Source organism: Melozone crissalis, unplaced genomic scaffold, assembly GCF_028551555.1.
Source record: "Melozone crissalis strain CALT ecotype California unplaced genomic scaffold, PUWL_Pcris_2 ptg000016l_1, whole genome shotgun sequence".
In the NCBI taxonomy this organism is placed as follows: domain Eukaryota; kingdom Metazoa; phylum Chordata; class Aves; order Passeriformes; family Passerellidae; genus Melozone; species Melozone crissalis.
The window spans coordinates 5,894,923-5,916,766 of record NW_026535794.1 but is presented as its reverse complement, the minus strand read 5'-3'; the positions used below and the strand labels follow the sequence as shown (position 1 = coordinate 5,916,766).

The window sequence follows — 21,844 nt, the reverse complement described above, 5'->3', positions numbered from 1 at the left end:
TACCTAGCACTTCCTCCAACTGCAGAAGCCACTGAAATGATGGCAAGAACAAGCAAAATGTTGCGTGTAAGGAATTCTTTATGGGATTCAGTGTATGATCATCTCATGGCAGATGGAGGGGAAAACCCAACAATTCTCAACAACATTATAAACCTTGCAATGCAGGATTTACAAGATTTATAGAAAAAAGACTTTTCTTGAACACACTGGCGGAACAGGAAAGTACCCATGGGTCTTGAGTATGGAGTTAAGGGAAGGAGCTCCAGAAATCTGGTGTTGTGGTGGTTATTTCCTCAGGGATAAACCAAAAATCAACATCTTCCACATAACTGTGGTTAAGCCAGTGATGACACAAAGTTTATAAACTGACTTTTTTCCCCGTATATAAAACCAAAATGAGAGGATCTAGAAAACAGATGAGAAAAAAATTTCCTGCCTGGAGGTTGAAAGCAGATAAGGAAAGATTACAGAACTTTGTCTAGATATGAAGTTTTGAATAAAAAAACAGACCTGGAGCTATCCTGGGCCATCCCAGAGACACAACCAAAATGTCCCCTGCAGCAAATGCCCACAGCACACAATTATCTCAAACTAGAAAGGGCTTTGAAAGACTCAAACCCAAGTTCTTATCTTCCTTCACACCTCATGACTAAATCTCTCAACTATTTCCTCTGCAGCACCAAACAATTCTTCCCTCAATTACCCTTTCAAGGGGTTTTACTGATTTCTGTTTTTTTCATTCATGCAAAAAATGGTTATAAGGCACAGGAGGAGGCTGATGCCATTTCAGAGGCTCCCTGCTGTCCTTTAAAATATTAAAATGTTCTTAAAGAATCCAAAGCAAATTTTTGCTCTTCAAGAAGAGCAGAACTGTCACATCACCCCATTTTAATTCTCTATTTGGGTGTCCTGATGAACAGAACTAAGAATTTCTCCAATTTAATTTTCAGTGGTTTGAACTCCTTTATATCTTTACATCCCCCTTTTTCTATAAAGTATTAATGTGGATCTCTGACAGCACTTCAGGTTTCTGTTTTCTGGGTTTTTTAGATTAGTATCCTTGTTCCAAACTAAATGACTCAGCCACATTGGTTTTGAAATCTCCAAAGAGCTCTTGTAATTTTCTGTGCTCCCTTTGAGTGAACTCTACTATCTCAACATGCTGGCCAATTTTCTTCTCTAGTTCTTCTTCAGAACAAACACTGACATGATTCTGTTTCTTAATATATTCCTCTTTTTATCTAATTTGGTCTGCCTACACTTTAATCTAACCGTATGTATTGCTTAATTCCCTGCAGTACTTGAAATTCGGACTGTTATTAAATTGTCGTCAGTGCCTCTCCCTTAAATGGTCACTTCATTTCACCATAATACTTATGCAAAATGAAATACAAAGCACTATCCCATCTAGTCACAAAATGAGCCAGTCCTTCCATTTTTGAATCACTTTACTGCAATAGGGGATGTTAAATGAAAATCCTACTTTATATTGTTCTCTCTTGCCTAATAGCTAAGCCTCCTTCTTCAGTGTTTTGAGGAAGGCATCATTGTTCTCATTCAGAGGTTACTACTTTTTCTTATAAATCTGCTATTCTTCTAGGTCTTCAGGGGCTTGCTTCATTGCCTCAACACTTTCATAATTTTAATAATTTCTGTCTATCCAAAGTAAGTGACAACTGTTTGTCATAATGCATCATGACTATATTTTCAGACACTATGAAAATACTAATTAATATTATTACTGTTACTTCCTAGTAATACAACGTGGTGAAAATTTAATTCACTTTAATCCATTATCTCACCAAATTGGTTATCTTTGTAATAGGCAAATCTCCTCTAGTGATAGCAAGTATATTTTCATAACCTTATTAACCATTGCTGTATTTCCTAGATGGATTTCTGGGAGTGTCTGCCCTCCTCCCCATATCAGGACTACATAAATAAACTTGCTCATGGTATGTTGGAGCAGCTGTACCATTCCCCACATTTAAAGCAATGCTGCAGCTGGCCCTGACATTATGTATATTTTAACAGACTTTCCTGTATCACATTTACCCTATTTCCATTTCCAGAGAGCCAGACTATCTTCACAGCCTCATTTCTTCCTTTCACCTTTCTTGCAGGGCTTTATGCTTCCAGCCATCACTGTTTTATCCCTCAATGCCTCTGTGAGAGAGGGAAAGCTGCTCCTCATACAGGTCTCAGTTATCTGTGGGTAGAGGAGCCCTGAAGTGCCTTGATTCATCACAGGTGCACAAACATCTTTACTAGTTCCTCACTGGAAGCAGGGATGGGATAACACTTCAGCAGGTTCCACACCATCCAGCAGAATTCCAAGAGCTCTTTCCCCTTTCAGCTGATAAGGCTCTGATACAGGACATGGAGAGGACACATAAGCTGATGGTCAGGGCCAGTTCCTAAAACAACCCCAGAGCTTTGTGACCTGTCCCTCCTTAATGCTGCATCCAACACATCATGCCCTAAAGACACCCATGGTGAGCTTTCCATTCCTTGAAGGAAACTGTCGGGATTCCTGTTGTTGATTCCTCAACTTCTGGGACTCTGACTGGGCCCTCCCAGGGGGCTCCCGTGTCAGGGGAGACCCTCCTGGAGTGGTTTTGTGTCGGGAAAGAGAGATGCACTGGATCTTTTTGGTCTCCAGGTTCTTGTTTGTTGTTATCTTATCTAAAGTTTTGCACGCTGTCCACACCAGGCTCAGTGCACTGGAACAGCACCACAAAATGGCCAACAATCTCTTGTTCCAAGGTCTTTTATAGCTAAACTATCCAATTAAGAACTGACATGCAGATTATTTTCCCTTTTAACCCAATAACTGATCCCACTGAGCTGCAATGGGGACTTTTCTGCCCAATTACAAAATGCCACCCAAACCCATGGAGAAGGAGGAAGAAGAAGCATGAAGAAGAAACCCAGGATGACACCCTGTGCCCTCCATCTTGCTTCCATCCACAACACACTGAAAACCCCAAAACCTCAATTTCCCACCGAGTGACACACCTACACTGCTCTCTATAATCTATTTCACACTTTTCTGGATTCCAGTCTATCTTGGAGTTTAGGAAACTTTCTCCATGAATGAGGGTCAAAGTCAGTGCTTCCCTGGGGGCCAGGGCACCCCAGAGCAGACACGGAAATATTCCTGGTGCCACAGGAAATCTTCTTAACACCACTCCTCCCAGGGTTCTCAGACCACAGGGAGAGGAACTGATCAGAAATGCCAGAAGTCACCAGTGGGGAATGGAGGGACTGCCCTTGGACAAATCCCTGGCTCAACAGAGCCCTGGGTCAAGCCAGGCAACTCCCACGAGTCAGATTTGGGGGTTTTATAGTGCAGGTGGCTGGACATGTAGAACTGCAGGGTCCACAGTCAGAGCAGAGCTACCCCATGACAGAATGACACTGCCTCTCAACCAAAACTCCAGTTAATGGGTTGATTATATGGTTCATTTTTCTCCCTAAAATAAATAAAATACAAAAGCTCATGAGTTTGTACAGGATGGCCCAACCCAAATAATGAGTTAAGCCCAAACAGCAAAAGTTTTCCTTAAAAAAATTCTCTTGGGATTTTTCAGATTAATAAAGATTGAATTGCTTTGCTTTACCTTTTGAATTTTTTAAGGCCATTAACTCAAATGTTGAAGTTTTTCTAGAAAATGCAAGAGCTATACATTGTCTTCAGAGAAAGAACATGCAAACCAGACCCCACACACAGAGCTGAAATTTTCATGTGATTGCTCAATTCCAGAAAACAGAGCCTTAAAAATATATAAGACCCCCTAAAACTGTGAAAATCATCAGTGAGGCAACTAGGACTTCACATGAAAGCAGCAGAAGTATTTTCAGCATGAGCTGTGAAGGCACCATAGAGATTCAGAGAAAAGTACCTAGGTCTTTCAAAACCACATTGACTTCATGATGAGTCAGGAGTCACATTTTGCTGATTCAGGTACAGATCTTCATCAAAATAATTTAATTTAAAAAAAAAAAAAACATGACAACCAACAAACAAACAAACAAACAAACAAAAACGCCAAAAAACACAACAACAAAAAAAACGAGCCCAGAACAAGCAAATAAAAATCCCAAAACCTCAAATGATCAGAAACCAGTTACAGGGCAAAGAGGAGCTTACCTGGATCACTAAGAAATTCCTCTGAGTTGTTCCATGTCCTACCATCCAAGTACAGGGAGCCATTGGTGAAGTTAAACATGGTGTAATCCCTGACACATTTGTGTCTCAGGTTGCCCATGAAGAGCTGGAGGCCTATGAGGGCAAAGACACTCAAGCAGAAAACGGTCAGGATCATCACATCTGCAAGTTTCTTAACAGACTGGATAAGTGCCCCTACAATGGTCTTCAGCCCTAGGGAGATAAAAGCCGAGAGTTTATAGACTGAGAGACTGAAGTGTGTCTGCAGACAGCTGCTTTTCATGATGAAAGTCTCCATGGAAAGGGAAATCTGAAGGGCCGTGAGTGTGTGTTTGCAACTGGACGTCAGAAACGAGAGACAAGTGATCACTATGAATGTCTGGTTTGGCCTGGTCTTGGACAAAAGTCCTGTAATTGCACAAACACTGGCTTAAAAATGGAGGGGAAGAACTGGATGGAGGGACAGTGAGACGTGAAACTATCCATGGATAAAGAAAATATGGAATGCTTTATATTTTCATGGAGCTGCAGTAAAGGTGGTAAAGCCTAAATCCCATTGAATTTTGAGAACGTGAATTGCTTTTAAATCTCTCAGGTGATTCTGATAACTTTATCCCTCACATAAACAGATGAAGAGTTATGGAAATGCTGTTTATTCCCTGATTATTTTACATATTTTAGTGCCAAATCCAACATGCTGTCCTCATATGAATAATTCCTCTGCCTTCAATTCATTTGCTTAAGACAACAAGAATTTGGGATTAGAAAAAAAGCCAAATATAGGCAATCAAATAAATACAGTGGAAATTATTTGAGTAAAACAACCTGAGGCTCCAAAACTACCTGGGCAAAGTTAATCATTTTATAGTATGCTGCCAAAGTAGATAAATAATCCCATTGCATAACACCAAAGGCTTGGGTCACACAAATTAGCTTCTCTTTTATTATTTCACCCTTTAACACTAGCTTCACTTTATTCTTTTATAAATATTCAGATAAAAATAATTATACCGTTTTCTCAAGTGATAGTTATTGCTTTTGAAGTGTTCCTGGAGATAAGCACTGTTTGAGCTGATTGAATACAACAGAAAACCCCATTCCTTTTTAAAAAAAGACCCTTCTCCTCTAAACTGGTGTGCTGCAGCTGGACATTAATATCAGCTGCACATTGGTGGCAATTTTGTCATTTCTTTCCTATTTATATTTAATTAATACTGGCAAGCAGTAATAAGTGCTTCTGATAATCTGTGTCACCAGTATGGCAGCAATAAGAAAAATTGATTTAAATAGAAAAAAGGAAAATGCAAAGAGGAAACAGGAGGAATTCTCCTGGGCAATATTCAGAAGCACATTGATTTGCTCACTGAATATGAACACACATTAAATCTCAGCTCCTTGGAATTCCACCCCAAGAGTTTGGCAGCCACAAAGGCTGAGCTAGGGCTGCATAATTGGAAATAATGTGAAAAAGCATTTCAGGACTTATAGGAAAGCAAAATTAGCTTTTGGCTTTGATTAAAAACCTCTGGTTAGAGTGAGGGGGAACCAGGGTTTCTCAGATGAGGATGAGCTGCTGGAATGGCCAACAGGTGCAGCAGCCCCTGCATCCAGCCGCCTAAAATACTCCACTCCTGCATGGGATATCGCTAATCTGTGAATGACATTAACATCTGTAAAATGGCCCATTTAACCAAAAGGCACTGATCCACCATGTGTGGGGAGCTCACAGAATTCCCAGAATGACCAGGTTGGAAGAGAGCTTCAAGATCATTGAGTCCAACCCAGCCCCAACAGCTCAGCTAAACCCTGGCACCCAGTGCCACATCCAGGCTTTGTTAAACACACCCAGGGATGGGGACTGCACCACCTCCCCAGGCAGCCATTCCAGAACTTTATCACTCTTTCTGTGAAAAACTTTTTCCTAATATCCAACCTAAACTTCCCTTGGTGCAGCTTGAGACTGCGTCCTCTGGTTCTCTCAGTTCCTGCTCTTCCCCCTAAATTCTGTGTTTGCCTCTCCAAAATTAGTTTGTGGCATGGTAAAGAGGGTAAGGTTAGACAGCTCCCTGCTGTGCTCAAAAATAAGGAATAAATTCTTGCAGGACAAACATCAGGCAAAACCTGGATTTTCATGCTACGTCTCCTCCTCACCAAAAAGAGGTTTTAGAAATGAGGTCAGTTCCGCTCAGATACTTAGAAAAAGGCTGATTTGAATTTTTGAACCAATCTGTAGGCTTGGCTGCCTGTTTTCATGCCTAAATAAAAATAAAACTTCTTCTGCTAATCTAGCCTTGAGTAAATTTTTTACCTGAAGGGAAAGTAATTTTAGATGTAACCCAATTCTGAAAGGACTTCTGGCATGTCACCCTTGCCCAGCATTATAAGACCTTCGAGACAGTCAGGTATTACACAAGTAGTGAGGGGAGGGAAAATTTGCAAATAAACTAGAATTCTAAATTTTTTTAATCTAATATTTTGAAATATTTTTGGTGATTCTTATCATTGGTTGTCCTTTGAATGCACAGATGTTGCTTCACTGAAGTTGGTGAAACTTGGGAAATCCAAATGCAAAGTGAGTCTTAAGGAAAAAAATACTATGAATTATTTTACTGCCATACTCCCTGTGAAATCCCTGTAGAACATTTATTTGTTTGTAATACAAACACAAACTTGGAGCCTGTATTTGTACCATCTAAGTGCACTAATTAATCTTACTCATATGGGCAAGGACAATCTGAGTCCTAACATGAATAGGGATAATATTAGAGAAAAAACCCTACAAAAGTCTAGTAACCAGTAAAGACACTCTGTTTTCAAAATCAGGCCTCAGTATTGCCAATTTTAAGGTCATTTAATGAAACATGTTTTTCCCAGATTACTTACTGGACTTTTAAATAGAATAGCAATTCTATACTCTGTTTTATGAGTTCATTCCTTGCAGGTGTCAAATAATTTCTTTATGAGAGGGTTTTCTGCTTTACTTCCTTTTAATTTTGTTTTGTTTTGTTTTCATAGCTTATGAGCTTCTGAACAATTTAAGAAGATTCTTTAGTAATACAATTTCTGTAATTAAAGACCATTTAAAAATAACTTGTACTCTGCCTCCTGGACCTTTGTTAAAACTTTCCAGGAAAACCATTTGGAGAGTGCTATACTTACAGCTGAACTGTTTTTTATCACCCTTTAAAACCAAAATTTTCTCAGAAAATTAAGTAGCATCCATCAAGGTGGTTGACACAACCAAGTGCCAAGGCTAAGGAGAATATTTAATTAATTGCTAATTTAAACTATCTGTGCCTCTAAAACAGAAGGGCTGAGGGGAATTAAGGACACTCAGGACTTCTTGCAGGTGCTCTGCATCTCTCTGAATCAATCCCATGTTTTGTAAAAGCAGTGCTAGATGTATTCAAATTTAGAGCACGGTTAAATCTTCTGGAGAAATAATCCTTCTTTGAAATAGTGCCAATGAGAGCACAGCAATATAGCTTAATAGAAGATATTATTTATGGGGCATTAAAGGCATTTACTTAATTCTTGCAAGTCAAACATCAAACCAGGCAGCATGCAGGAAAAAACCCGAGGATCTGATCCAAAGCTGAGTAACATCTACAGCTGTTAATAACAATGGGTCTATAGATTACTCCCTGTGGAGTAAATCAATAACAGGCTTTTTCTGAATCACTGACTTCTTTCCACACCTCTGGGCCAAATCCTGCTTGCATGACATGAAAAAAACCATGAGATCCAAAATCAGTGGAATGAGGGCTGTGTAGGCAGCCTGACATCCGCAGAGAGCAAAAAGAATTTGGCCCAAATGTTCCTGTTAAGGCAGGTAGAAATTATCACATTCAGAGGTTAATCAAATAATCATTTTTCAAATGCAAATCAGAAACCATAGAAAATGCAAGCAACACCAAACAATGAGAAATGGCAGGATCCCAAAACACCATCCATTCCTTATGTGAGATGTGAGGAAGTATTAGCATAATTCAGTATGACATCCATACCAGATGTTGGCAATCACCTACAGAACATCAGACACATTCATGCACAATCTGGAAACAAGTGGGAAGAAGAAGAAAAATAAAAAAACACCAAAAAAAAGGAAAAAAAGAGTGTGACTTGCAGCAGGGTTGTCCTCATCGAGCCCATTCCTTTCCCTGAGGATACACCTGTGTCCCGTAAATGTCTGCATGAGTCACAGGCATGTAGGGAGAGAAGGGCTCACCCTTGAGGAGTGCATTTTGCCATTACTTACTGAGACTTGGGGCAGCAGAGAGTTTAACGACCTGTTGGCAAACTTGAATTGGTGTCAGCATTCCTGCAGGCTGGCTTAGCGTGGAAAAGTGACTGACAGGCCAGTCTCCAAGGAAAACACAAAGATGCCATATGTTTCTCACCTCTGGGGTAGCTACTTCTTGAGTTAAGTGATTTACCCACCAAAAGGGTGACATTTATCTCCCTGCAGCAGGATTTCAGTGCAGTGAACGGGGGTCAGTCTCCTCCACACAGTCTTAATTCTTGTTCTCCGAGCTCTGTTCTGGCTATCACAGAGGCACTGGATAACATTCACAGCACTATTTATAGCCTTTAGTCTCACACTAACTTAAATGGGAGCTGGATCAGGCCCCAAAGTGCCTTGGCCCAATTTTCTATGAGGTCACCTTTCCCCGGTACCCTGTCGTTTCGTGTGAGGCGTCCGTGGTGTGCACGCCTGCTCCAGAAAGAGCAGGGGAGCTTCTCTGGATACAGCTGCACTCAGGCAGTTTTCAAAATCCTGGGGATGATCATGAGGATTATGATGATGATGATGATGATGGCCTGCTTTTTGTGGCCTTTCGATGGAGAGAGTGTACCTCAGGGTTTATATTATCTCAATTAGTACTTATCAAAACATCGGTGATTTCCATGAGGGTAAAATATGATTCAAGACCCTCTGTTGTTGTTCCTATTGAGTCCACTGGGATTTGGATGCTCTGGTAATGGGATGCTAATGGGAGACAAATGAATGGCTTCAGTGGGTTGTTCTGCTGCTGACCATGGTTCCTATCTAGCTAGAAAAACAAATGAATCCAGTTGCCATGGGAAACATGCAAGACGCCAATTAGTAAATCAAATCACTGAGAGTTAAGGGTTTTAAAATGCTCCCATAGAGAAAATGTTACCTATTTCTAAGCACCTGAACCTGCACAAAGCTTGTTTTCCTCTCAATATCACCGGCAACTGGAAAACAGGAAGAAATGGGTGTGCTCAGTGCAGAAAAGGGAAAATTGAGGGGTTCCATGGAGGTCTTCTGGCATGTTAAGGGCTGCCACAGGAGATCAGGCACTGACCTGATGCCTTACACAGCTCCAGGGGAAAAAAGAGAGATCTGATGAAGCAAGAGAGAGGGAGGCTGCATCCAGCAACAGGACCTGCAGGTCCATGCACATTCGGAGCAGGAGATATTGGCATTCTGGCACCCAAACTGAGCCCCAGCTCTCCAGTGGGAGGGAAGCTGGCTGGTAGATGCCAACGTTTGTGTTGTTGGGTCTGGATCTGAACCATCCACCTGGGACAAATCTTCTAATAACAAAAACAATGAGTCACTGGAACAATTCCTGGCCTTCTCAGGGAGACCCTGGGGCATCCACCTTGGAAGGGCTTCTCAAAGAAGCCAGGCAATAAATACCAAGTCATGCTTGAGCTGTGCTAAAGGCAGCCTTAGGCCAGGGGAACGGACTCTGAATTTAGGAGATCTTTTTCAGCCCTTAGAACCCGTGTCCCTCTAAAGATCCCTGTGCCTGCTTGAGCACTTAGAGCCAGACATTAAAGGCAGGTGAGATTTTTAAAAGCACTAATTGTCAGCTTTACTGACTCCCCCTGGAGTCAATAGAGAAACTCATTGATTCCGAGTGAAGCAGAATGCCTTTGAAAAGCAGCCTCTAAGTGCTTTGCTGGACACAAGCCTCACACCACCAGGACTTGGCCCGTGGCTTTCTGTAAACAATTTCACTGAGCACGCGGAGTCCGAGCATGTTTGTGCAAATAGAAGTGCCTGATGGAAAAGTGATCAATTTTATTGAGGGAAAGCTCAGATGTTTCCAAAGGAAAATACAACTTGGTGTTTTTTCACCTGAGACGTGAAAGAGGAAGCAAAAATAACAACCACCTTCTCCTCTCTATGGCAATTAACCCCAAAAATCTCATGAAAGATGCTAATGATCATCATCTTTTCATTTTTAAGATTGCTGGGGGAAAATATTTCACCTCAGCATAAGCCTATGTTATCATTAAAAACTCAGACTGATCTCCAGAGAAACCACAGCATCTTGTCCAATATATCTTTTAAAATATATATGCCTAACTGTAAGATGAACTGACTCCTCTGAAATTATCTGCTAATATTAAAAAAAAATCTCCACCTTGTCTGTTTTTCACTGGCAGCTATGGCAATTTGTAGCTCTCCACATTTGTAATTTAATACTCAGGGCACAGGTAATCTTGGTGATAAAATCAAAGGCCAGATATTCTATTAGCATGTTACATGCAGTTATGTCACCAAATAATTCAGGAACTTGTACATAAAAATGCAGTTATCAAAAAAACTAATCAAATATTCAGTCAGAATGAAAAAAGAGGATGTGAATTATTATGCATTACTTTAATAAATAACACTTCTTTTTTTCCTATTAACTAACAAATGGAACAACTCACTGTTTAATATCACTGAAGGGTTTTGGTGTATTTGAATCTGGATATTTTGAATCTCAGCACTCAATTTTTCCCCCACTAAGTCATATCTCATCATTTGATGTAAAACAAGCTTCAGCTCCTCCTCTGATATAGGACAGCAGAAAATTGTTATATATATATATATATATTAATAACTCAGAAAAATGGACATGCTCTGCTCTGAAGAGGCTCAAGCCTGAGACAAGATGAAAGGTGAAAGGTGGCCCCTGGAGATGGATGTCCCTCCAAGTTAAATCTTCAAATTGCTACAGAGGAATCTAGGAAACAAACTCGCCTTTCTCTCTGAGCAGCCACTGTCATCTCACAGCATCTGTAAAGCTGTGCTCAGCTCTGTTTCCACAGGAAAGTAAAAATCCTTTCTCAATGGAAATCCTGTTGGAGAAAACTTAAAAATCCCCACAAATCTCTGCTAATAGATTGTTCTTTAAAACGTAAAGACAAAAATTATGACAGGTACTGGTTTCAAGGACCTAATGAATCTCTTTAAATTCTGTATTTGGACACACACTTCCAATGAAAAGTACTTTTCTTTCCCAGTAATTTCCCTGATTTCCATTACTGTGGTATTGGAACGAGGAACCAAATTGTAGACCCAGATATATATTTTTTCTTAACACTTCCATTCCTGAATTCTCATTTCTAGCTCCATGTGGTGATGAGTTTTAATACATATCCCTGCAAGTTTACCACATAATTTGTTTAGATTTGTTATTATTAGATTGATATTATAGTGTATAATAGAGTGGGTGGAAAAGCCTTTCTAACCTTAAAGATCTGTGAGTGAGAATCTGAGCAGTTCTCTCGATGTTTTGAATATTTTTAACATGTAATTGCCAACATCTGTTCAGGATTATCACAGATAGGATCTACCATGCATGGTTTTTGCTATCTTCTCTACCTTGTCATGCAGGTTGGAGATGTTAAACACTGAGGCTGAATGAGACCTGTCCATAGATAATGCTCAGCAAGAAAGTTTTGTTGCATGGTTAGTCCTCAGTGGACTCAACTCTGCATAAATTACATAAAAATATTTTTGTTTTAATAGTAAGAGATTATATAAAGGTCTTCTTTCAGTACCATATATGTAGTAAAACTGATTTTTCTTCTTTTTTTTTTTTTTTGTGAAGAGGGAGAAATCATATCCTTGACAATATGAGAAAACATGAGTTGAGGAAATGCCGAACCTACCTAAATAAACACTGAAATGCTTTCCAATCTCTTCAAGGCCCAAAATTTCAGCAGTGTTTATATCACATGCAAATGGATAAACACCATGACAAATTAGGCTATCTGTGCCTGCAGTCTTGAAACCTCAGCTCATAGCACGGATTTAGATTCCTCTATCGATGTGCTCTTAAACATGAATATGCATTCTGAGGTCATTAACCTTCCATTTCTAAAAATCAATATACGAAGGTTTTAAAAGATTTTCATTGCCATCTTCATGGGGTTCACAGATGAGCACTTTATGTGTGTGATTCACGAGCCACTGTTCTTACTGCAGCACTTGTGAGCTCTGCAATTTTGGAGGCACTCTCATTCCTTCTGCCCGAAAAAACCATTTTGGAAAACCATGTAAAAAATACTGTATTCTATTGACAGGTCACATTCCCTACATTCCTCCATTTCCTGATCAGTATCTATGGTTAAGTCTTTGGTAATTACAGTGTTTATTAGTGGAAATGGCATGTAGGCTTTAACTGCAGCCCGAGTGTTTAACCTGATTTTCACCTGAAATGACTGAGATTGTTTTCAGCGCCCGCAGCACTCTGAACGTTCGTAAGGCTGAGACATTGCCCAGGTCCACAAATTCAGTTATGTATCTGTAACAAGGGAAAGTCACACACAGACAATGACAAAACACCAGCCAAAAAAACAACAATCAAAGGGACAAAGAGAGACAGAGAAAGAATCACTTGTAGCTGAGAGCCAAAACGTAAGGATCAGGGCGTCTTACCTGGGATTACTGAAATAGTTTTTAAAGCTCTCAATACCCTGAAAGTCCGAAGAGGTGAAACACTGCCTACATTCACAAATTCTCCTACATACCTGTAGAATTAAGTCACAGTTATTTGGAATTATACAATAGAGTATGAGACTTGTCTGAATGTAGAAAGCATTCATACACAGTGGGAGTGAACGCAGCCAAGTGAGAGGTGCATCCACTTTTCAGGCTGCTCTTTGATGCCATTTGCCCCAGGTTTTTATTAGTGCACATCATTTCAAATGCCACTTGAACTATTAAACTTTTTTATTACGCATCCATCCTTTAAAACTACTGGGTGAACTCTGTTATTGTGCTGTTCAGCCACAAATACTTTAAAGATTTTACCATCATGTAGTTGAACAAAAAAATAAAATTCTTTACATTATTGGAAATATTAAGAGTTATTTTGCTGCTTCAAATACTCAAGCAATTTTCACATAATAGCTTTTGAAAACTACATATAGGACAACATAGCAAAATAGTTCAAACATTTCTACTGGGTTATTTAGTTTAAGATGCTGTAGTTCTGTGGTAAAGCAAATTTTGGTTTCAAGAGATGCTTTAAATTGTATTTTGTTTTATATATCAATTTCATGCCCTTTGGCTGTGGGAAGATGGAGTCTAAATGCATATAACTGCCATCCTACTAAAAATTCTTTATTATTAAAATACCAGTCTCAGCTGTTCCCTGCCTTGCCTCTCTTGGTCATCCTGGGGACTCATCACATCCGAGCTAAATGCTCCCAGGAGGGAGCATTCCAGTCATGGAATGAGCTTCATTTAATCAGTGTTGTACAAAATTATTTCCTCCCAGTCTGTATGCAGAGAAACCATAGTCACCACTGTATCCTCAGAAAAAAAGAGATCTTGGACCCTTGAATTTTTCTTCTAAAATTCTACCAAATCTCATTCAACTGCCCTACTTCTCTGGGGCCTTTGTTTCTAAATGTTACAAAAAAACCTCACCTGGTTATTTTAAAAAGCCTGCTTAAGTGGCCTTTGTCCAAAGGCCCCTGGGGAGGACAAAGCATCCTCTCCATATCTACTAATCCAGATTACAGCCCGGAAGAACAACATTGCTTCTCTTCATAATCTCACAGGGGAGTCTGGGCAATGATTTACCTGTTTCCTCCCCAGCTTTACCCTGTGCTTCTCTCCCAAATTCTTCTTCAGCATGAAAAGTGGAGCAAAAAATAATTTGGGGAGAAGCACTAGGATGGGAATATGGTTTTGCTGACCAGAGATTTGTAAAGACACATTATTAATATGTGAACAAGCATATGAAGCAGATAATACTGCTGCCCATAGTCAATTAGGATTTATTTTGGACTTTTATTTTCTTTAAAATGCTGCTGACCAGTTCTTCTGTACCAGGGAGTGAGAAGTAGCTGGAATTCCTATGCTGAATTTTCCCATTAGCCAGGGAATCATTTACTGCCTTTAAGATTCTGACAGGGCACTTCCCAACCCAGAGCTGCCTCTGTCTCATCTGTCCTGCAAAGAGGAAGGCACTAGTCTGGGAGAGAGGGATCTAAACAAGGGCAGTTTCATAACTTCCTTTGAACCCATCCCTGACCCCAGAGAGGGTCACAAGCCATGGCTGTGTCTGCTGGCACAGGACAGGAGAAAAGCCCTGGAGACCTGCAGATCATCTTATTCTCCAGTGTGCTGTTTAAAACAACCCTCTGTGGCCAAATCTGTGCTGTTTCTGCCCAAAAGAGAAGACAAGAAGCTATTTTGCAACAACTCTAAAGCAAATGATGGCCTTCCCACTGCAGCAATTTTTTCAGTGAAATAACTGTATTTTCTGTTAGCACAAAACCCTCGGTCCATGTGAATCTCACGGCCCCCTTATCAGGCTCCTCCATTTTGAATTCCCAGCCCATCTTTGTTTGCAGATACAGAAATACCTCTGGCAGCACACAGGCTACAAGCAAAGACAACACCAGAGTTACCTGTGTGATCCATCTTACTTTAAATTACTTGCAAATTGGATTTGTATGAAGGCTAAATCGTATCAGAATAGATTCCATTATCCAGGTCTCTGTACTATCTGCTGCTTGCATTCTTGGGAAGGAGGTTTCATTGTACATATGAAGATCATATTGCAGCCACTTTTAACTCTCTCACTGCTGCCCATTGACTCAAGGAAACACTTTTCCATTTCTTTTTTTAAGCCAGAATTCCATTTATTTTTCTCTTCTTAAAAGCTTGGTATAATATGTCTTAAAGTAAGAAACAATAGGAATGGATTCTGGTTCTGAAGAAAAATAGTTTGAAATTAAAGAAGTCTGATTGTTCACAGCTGTAGGTCCCCTTGTTATAGGGATGTTCTAACTAAGATGTGAAATATCATTTGGAAAGAAAATCAAAAGAAGTTAGGAGAGAAAGCACAGAATCCCAAGCCTCTCATAAGAAAAGGATTCAAGGATTTTTTATGATCCTTGGGCTGGAGCACTGAGTGGCCATTCAAGTGTAGAATTAGAAAATAAAAAAAGAGGGGCAAACCCACAACCTGTGGGCACCAAATCCTGGTTCCTACCAAGAGGGAGTGAGCAATTCCCCTGTAGGTAACTGTCCACCTCAAGGTCTATGCAAACATTCTCATTTTTCCTACTCCCTATATCCCAAACACCCAGAGATGATGTAGAGACAATTTAAGGGGTATTCAGACCATGTCCCCCACTGAGTGTTCAGACCTGAATTTCAGTCTGAGATGCCCCCAGAGCTGGGGGAGATGCCTCAACCTCTGCCCAAGCTGACAAGATGAGGAGAAGCAGATGCATGATCAAAGCTGGAATCTGTGGCTCCTCTTGTCCTTTTCTCTGCTCCTTTCTACCCTCCTGTCAGAAACCTCCTTCCTTCTAGGAAAGTGAGAACCCATGCACAGAAATTCTCCACACAATGCTGAATTCTGAGACCTACAAATAAACTCACATCCTAACTCACAAACAGATGGGTGATTATGCCCTGCTTTTACCACCTGCCTGATGGACAGGAGAGCAGGATGGTGACTCTGTGGTGTTGTCCTGCCACTAAAAGTTGCAGGAGAATTGCACTTAGCAATGCTTGAGGAAAAGTTTAGCTGCGAAAAATACCAACTGTGTGCTGACCTCCAAAAGATTCTCCCCATCTGCACTGATTTGTTTTTTTAAAGGCTTATCATAGTGGCCAGATGTCAGTTCAGCCAAATCCATAGGAATGTAGCAACAGATACCAGGACCTGGCCTAGGGCTGGCTTAGATCCAAAGCCTACTGAAATAACTGGGAGTGCTCCTGAGGAAGCTCACTTAGGATTTACACACCTTCAAGCTGTTCTGCTACTAAGAACCACAGAATTATAAAATATCTCCAGCTATGGGAAGGGACCTATAAGGATCAAGAGGGCAATTCCCTGCTCCTCACTGGACTACCGAAAACTAAACCAGATGACCAAGAGCATCATCCAGTGTCTCCTCGAATACTGGTCTTGATCCTTGTGCCCTGATAGAGTTGTGCTTTCAACTTCAGTGGCCCTCACTGGTGTTTTAGCTAATTTTGGTTGAATATTCTCTCCTGATTTTGGTTCCATTCAAATTTCACAGCCCCTGGAGTTCAGCTCAGATGTTGGTGTTAACACACTTGAATCTCACTTAATGCTGTGAATTATGGGGGTTAAAGATAGCATCAAGAACTAACCTAAACCCAGAACTGAATACAGGCATCATTAAGCAGAAAAAAGCCAGGGAGATCAGATCAGATCCTTCTGTGTTTAGGAAGTGGAACCTTTCAGGCACCTCTACCAGCTCTCAGTTCAAGATGGCACTCATTCTTTGCACAATTTTCTCTTTTGTGACTAAGAAGAAATGTGGATTTCTCTCGTAGCTGGAGCACTGACAGTGTCAGACCTCTGCCTTTGGCTAGAGCTTGGGCTGACCCTGAGTCCCCTGCGAGTGCTGGCTGACTGCTTCTCCACCCCTGTGTATTTTTAGCTGTCTGGATGTTGCAAATCCATCACCTTCTTCACAGCACCAGAACACCACGTGTCCTCAATGAACTCTAACAATCTAGGCAGAAGCATACAGCTGAAGGGGAATATAATGGTGGAGGCCAAATTTCTATTTCCAAGATATACAACAAGTTTCAGAGGACTACAAATTAATTCTCTGTAGTAAAATAGTAATTACTTTCCAGGTGAAAAGGGTTTGTGAAAACAGGGATGTGAAAACAGCCCTGATGATATGATGGATAGATAGAGTATAAATAGGGATTTAAATACGTGGGTATTCAGTCACACTTACAACACTTTCTATTCAGGGGTCTGGAGCTTCCCAAAACTACATTAGATAGGCAGATATTATTACAGATATTTTACAAACAGATCTCTCTGTGGAGCACAGAGAGTGTAAATAATTTCTCCAAAATTGTGTGGTGAATTCAGAGAACAGAACTGAGAATTCCTCTGACTTCTTCCTCTGAAACCACTCAGGATAAAAATCCTCCTTCCTAATAAACTTCAGACTTTTCTTATTTTCAGTAAAATTTGAGTGAAGAAAAAAAGCCCAGCCAGACAACAATTTAAAAAGTTCTATTGCATATAACTCTCTTGAAAAATATAAAGGAGAGCTACTTACGCCATAACAATAACACTGAAATCCAGCCAGTTCCATGGATCCCGAAGGAAGGTGAATTCTGTCATGCAAAATCCTCTTGCCAATATTTTTATCAATGACTCAAAAGTGTAAATGCCAGTGAAAGTGTACCTGGGGAACAGAGTGGCCAAAGAAGAAAGAGAATTAGCAAGCAGCAGACAGCTGAAACTGCAAGGGCACAACTCTGGGGCTGCTCGTGTGAGTCACAGCTGCAGCACTGGGCTGAGCATGAACAGCCTTGTGTGTGGAACAAGGAACAGGTAAGGAACAGCAAAATACTCAGGACAGTCTCAGAATGAAGATAATTTCCAGCACAGGGTGTCCCTTGATGAATCCTCACTCATTAAGTCAAGCATGGACATGACACTGCAAAGCTGGGCTGTGGGACATCTGAACCTCTGACATCTCCAGTGAACCAAGAGTGGATTAGGGAATCATGGAATGGTTTGGATGGGAAGAGATCTTAAAAATCATCTCCTCCAACCCCCTTGCCATGCGCAGGAAACCTTCCACTAGACCAGGCTGATGAGAGACCCATCCAACCTGGTCTTGAGCACTGCCAGGGATGGGAAATCCACAATCTCTCTGGGCAGCATTATGCCACACTCCTTGTTTTTCCAATTGTAAGGAGGGTGGTTGTTCCATTCATACTTCTCATCTCTTCCTGCCCAAGACATTTTGGAGATTAAGAAAATGCCACCACTTGTTTTTATCAGCTAGAAAGGGTAATTCTCCTTCAAGTTCCCTTGTGTTTCACTATCCCTGCCAAATCCCACCAGCCTTGAGAATTAAACAACAAAATGCCCTCACTGAAAAAGAATTGAAAAACTCCCACCTGACTACTGTATGTAGTAATTTTTACCTGCCTGACAGTAAAGGAGACGCAAGGCTAGTTTTTTTCCCCCTAGTAAATTAAGTTTTTACCAACAGCCTCTTGACTGTGACAATCTGGGCTAGAACATAGATTTTACCTTTCATAATAAAGATGACACTTGTAATAAAATTTAGCCAAATCTCTGTGGAGGACAGTAATGCCTCTGATTTATAGCCCTCAGATCTGCACTCACCCAGGGCTCTACCTGCCATCAGAGATAGAGTTCAGGGCATACAACAACTCTTTTTTAATGTTGCTGCCCACGACACCTAGCCCAATGGACTGGGTATTCTAGGTCATATCTTAACAAAATAAATAAATGTTTAGTGTCTACCATGGGCATTCCCTACCCCTTTTCTCCTAATGAAGATGTAGATGATACCAAAGCCTATTAAAAAACCTCAAACACCTCAAGTCCACTAAAACACAAATCTCATAAGTCATGACGTGAAGGGCTGTCACTGGAAGCACTGGCTTGTGTTTTCTGTTCAGTGCCTAAACATCAATTGGTGCCATCACACATGAAAAAAAAAAAATGGAACAGTTCAGATTCCTGTTTGGTAGAAAAAAGGTGTGAGCAATTGAAAGTGGCAATATAAGGAAGAGCATTATGTATAAAATATATTTAGCTCTATTACACTGAACTGCAACTGGTCAAATACACAGATATCATGCCCTCCTGCCATCATGTCACATTGTAGAGCTACTCACAGGTTATAAAATCTCAGTGTGTTTCATCTTAAAATGGGGATTAGCCTGACAGTTTGGGTACAGCAGTGGGCATTAAATGTGTCTCACAGCTCCTCTTTGACCATATACCTGAGCATTATCTTGTACCCAATTTTTTCACAGCTCCTATTTAGCTTTGCTCTGGTATTTCGAATATAGGTCACCCATGTGACAGTCTCTTCAAGCATGTGTACTTAGTAATACACACAGAAAACACATGCAAAGAACTAAAAAAAAAATACTTAACAGTACATAAGCTCATTAAAATGATAAAGCACTTGTATTTATTCAGCATGTCAGATGGGTTTAATTGATTGTATAATCATCGTCTAATTCTAAATGGATCGGGGAAAGTCCTCCAGCAACTGAACAGCTTCTTTAACAACAAAAGTCAGGGTTCTTAAAAAAATTTTAATGGGGGAAAGTTGAATTGATTCCTTTTTTTTTCAAAATGGTAAGAAAAATGCTTTAAAGGAAGATCTAGGACAAATATTTGCACAAGGTTATTCTTCTATCCCTTGTGAGTCTCTGAAACAGCAGAACAAAGTGGATTAAATGTATCTTCTCCAAATCCAATATTAATCAATTTGAATTACAGTTCATTGGGTTATTTTGCTCCTCCAAAGTACTTGACTTTGATTTTATTCCATGTACTTGAGGAGGAAAAGCTGAGAGATATGAGGGGACACAGGAGAAGAGGAAACATGGAAGGATTCACTCCATGCTGTATGAGTCCATCTGCATTTCTGCTCTATGTTTTCTGCATGCTCTGCTTGATGCATTGATAAAATCATCCAAATTCTCCTGCTTGCAGAAGGCACAATATTATCATTTATGGCATTTCCCTCCAGAATGTTTGAATTCCCAGCTGTACACCAACTGGCCAAATTTTGATGAGATCATCACGTGGATGAGATGTCTGTGATTCAGCAGAAAACATCGTGGCAATGGTTATGAAATTTTTCAATAGGAGAAGGACAACATAAGGGGGAAGGACAGCCACAGACACACTTGAGGGTACCACACCCTGGGATTAAAATGTTATTGTGATGGGATGAAATATTTGGTTCAGTGCTGCCTATAATTAGTAATTTATGGCCTAGAAGATGTGCCCTGCATGATTTTGTGGAACCTAAATAAGGGCATTTTACTGTCTTTTCTTACAGCCCTGGGTAGACCAACCACCAGGCTATGAAGCAGCAGATGGCATTTATCATATGTCAGTCAAAAATAAAAAGTGTGTTCTGATTGGTTCAATGAGCCAAAATAATTGTTTAATGCACTGTAGGTTGATTAGCTTGTGCATCTGGTATCTGTTTCTAAAAGGAATATTTTTAAGCAACTTAAAGAAATGAAATGGGTTTTCATTTCACTGAGGTCCCTTAACCTCTTTAAAAATTAATTTTAAAACCCACAACAACAAAAAATAACCCCCTTCATGCAGCACCTTTGCTATTTTTCCTGAAGGCTTGTCAATCTAAAAAGACAGGAATTCTCATAGAGGTGTTCCTAGATAATTTAATGCTCATAAAGTATTCCTGCCAATGATTACAGGGGAACACTTCTCATGCTGTGCTCAGTCCAAAAGGAAGTTTTGCTTCCATTAAGTTTCAGATCAAGGATAGAACTAAGTCAGCTCAGGAACTATTCCCTGAAATAATTCAACTTAAGCTCCATCAGCCTATTCTGATGCGTCCAACCATCAAATCTGTTGCATGTGGAAGGCTGACAAGTTTCAAACAGGGTTGTCCTCAATACGTGATTTCATCCAGATGTGGCACGAAAGGCGCCTTTGGCAATAAGCATGAGATTCATACACCAAAAATATTTACTTTGCTTACTAAGGGAGTTTTCACAGGCTAAAACAACTACCTGGAAAAACATTTTGTGAGGGCAGACACCACAGTCAATACTGCTGGAAAGAAATTAGACAATAGCAAACAAGATGCAAACAAGAACACAACAAAAGGAAGAGGAAGGCTGAGGTGAGGATGGGGCAGCTGTAAAGGAAATACTTACTCAACATATTTATTCCATGACGGAGTCTCTGATTGTGCCATGAACACACAATTAGTTAAAATAGTGCACATAATAAACATACTGAACAATGTAAAGAGTAAAATTAAGGAAAACAACGCATTTGATACAAGGCTTCATAAATTTTTGTCTTTTCACACAAGATGTGACAGCTCAATCACAATTTGCAAGTTGCTTCAAGAACTATAAGGATTTGTTTGCAAGTGCATTGGGAGACAAATAATTATATAAACATAGAAAAATGAAACAACTTTCCCTGCTTTTTTTTTTCTTTTCCTATATCTTTTAAACATACTTTATACAGTAAACAAAAGTACTGACTCTGCAGTCCTTTGAAAGTACAATACCCCAAATTTACAGCTGTGCTGGTCAGATGACAATGTGCATAGGTGCACAACTTTGTATGAAAAGAGGGATTAGTCTCATTTAAGTATCCACAGAAAAACCTGTGTCTGCAAATTCCCACTTCATTTTTTATCCTGAAACATTTCTCAGGCAGTAGGGGAAAGTTACAAATCTGGTCTTTCTAATCTCTTTAATGGGCTTGAGGTCTCGCTTTCAGCATAAGTTTCACCAAAAGCAAGTATGAGATTCAGAGCACTGATTTTAAGGCTTGGTCTGCAAACCTGCTGGGCAAATAGGCAGCCTTGGTCTGCAGGGCTCTCTGCCTCTGCTGAGGG

The 21,844-nt window shown here is 40.2% G+C and overlaps 1 protein-coding gene across 1 annotated transcript in view; it reads right to left on the bottom strand.

Annotated features, from left to right (window-relative positions):
• Window positions 1-21,844, bottom strand: part of LOC128935769 (sodium channel protein type 5 subunit alpha-like) — a 218,077-nt gene that overhangs the window by 148,916 nt on the left and 47,317 nt on the right. Inside the window, exons 4-7 of the mRNA XM_054274301.1 lie at window positions 21,147-21,236; window positions 17,507-17,635; window positions 12,638-12,729; window positions 4,154-4,384 (exon numbers count right to left, since the gene is read on the bottom strand). Of these exons, the coding sequence (XP_054130276.1) occupies window positions 4,154-4,384; window positions 12,638-12,729; window positions 17,507-17,635; window positions 21,147-21,236 (542 nt within the window). The remainder of the gene's footprint in view (window positions 1-4,153; window positions 4,385-12,637; window positions 12,730-17,506; window positions 17,636-21,146; window positions 21,237-21,844) is intronic.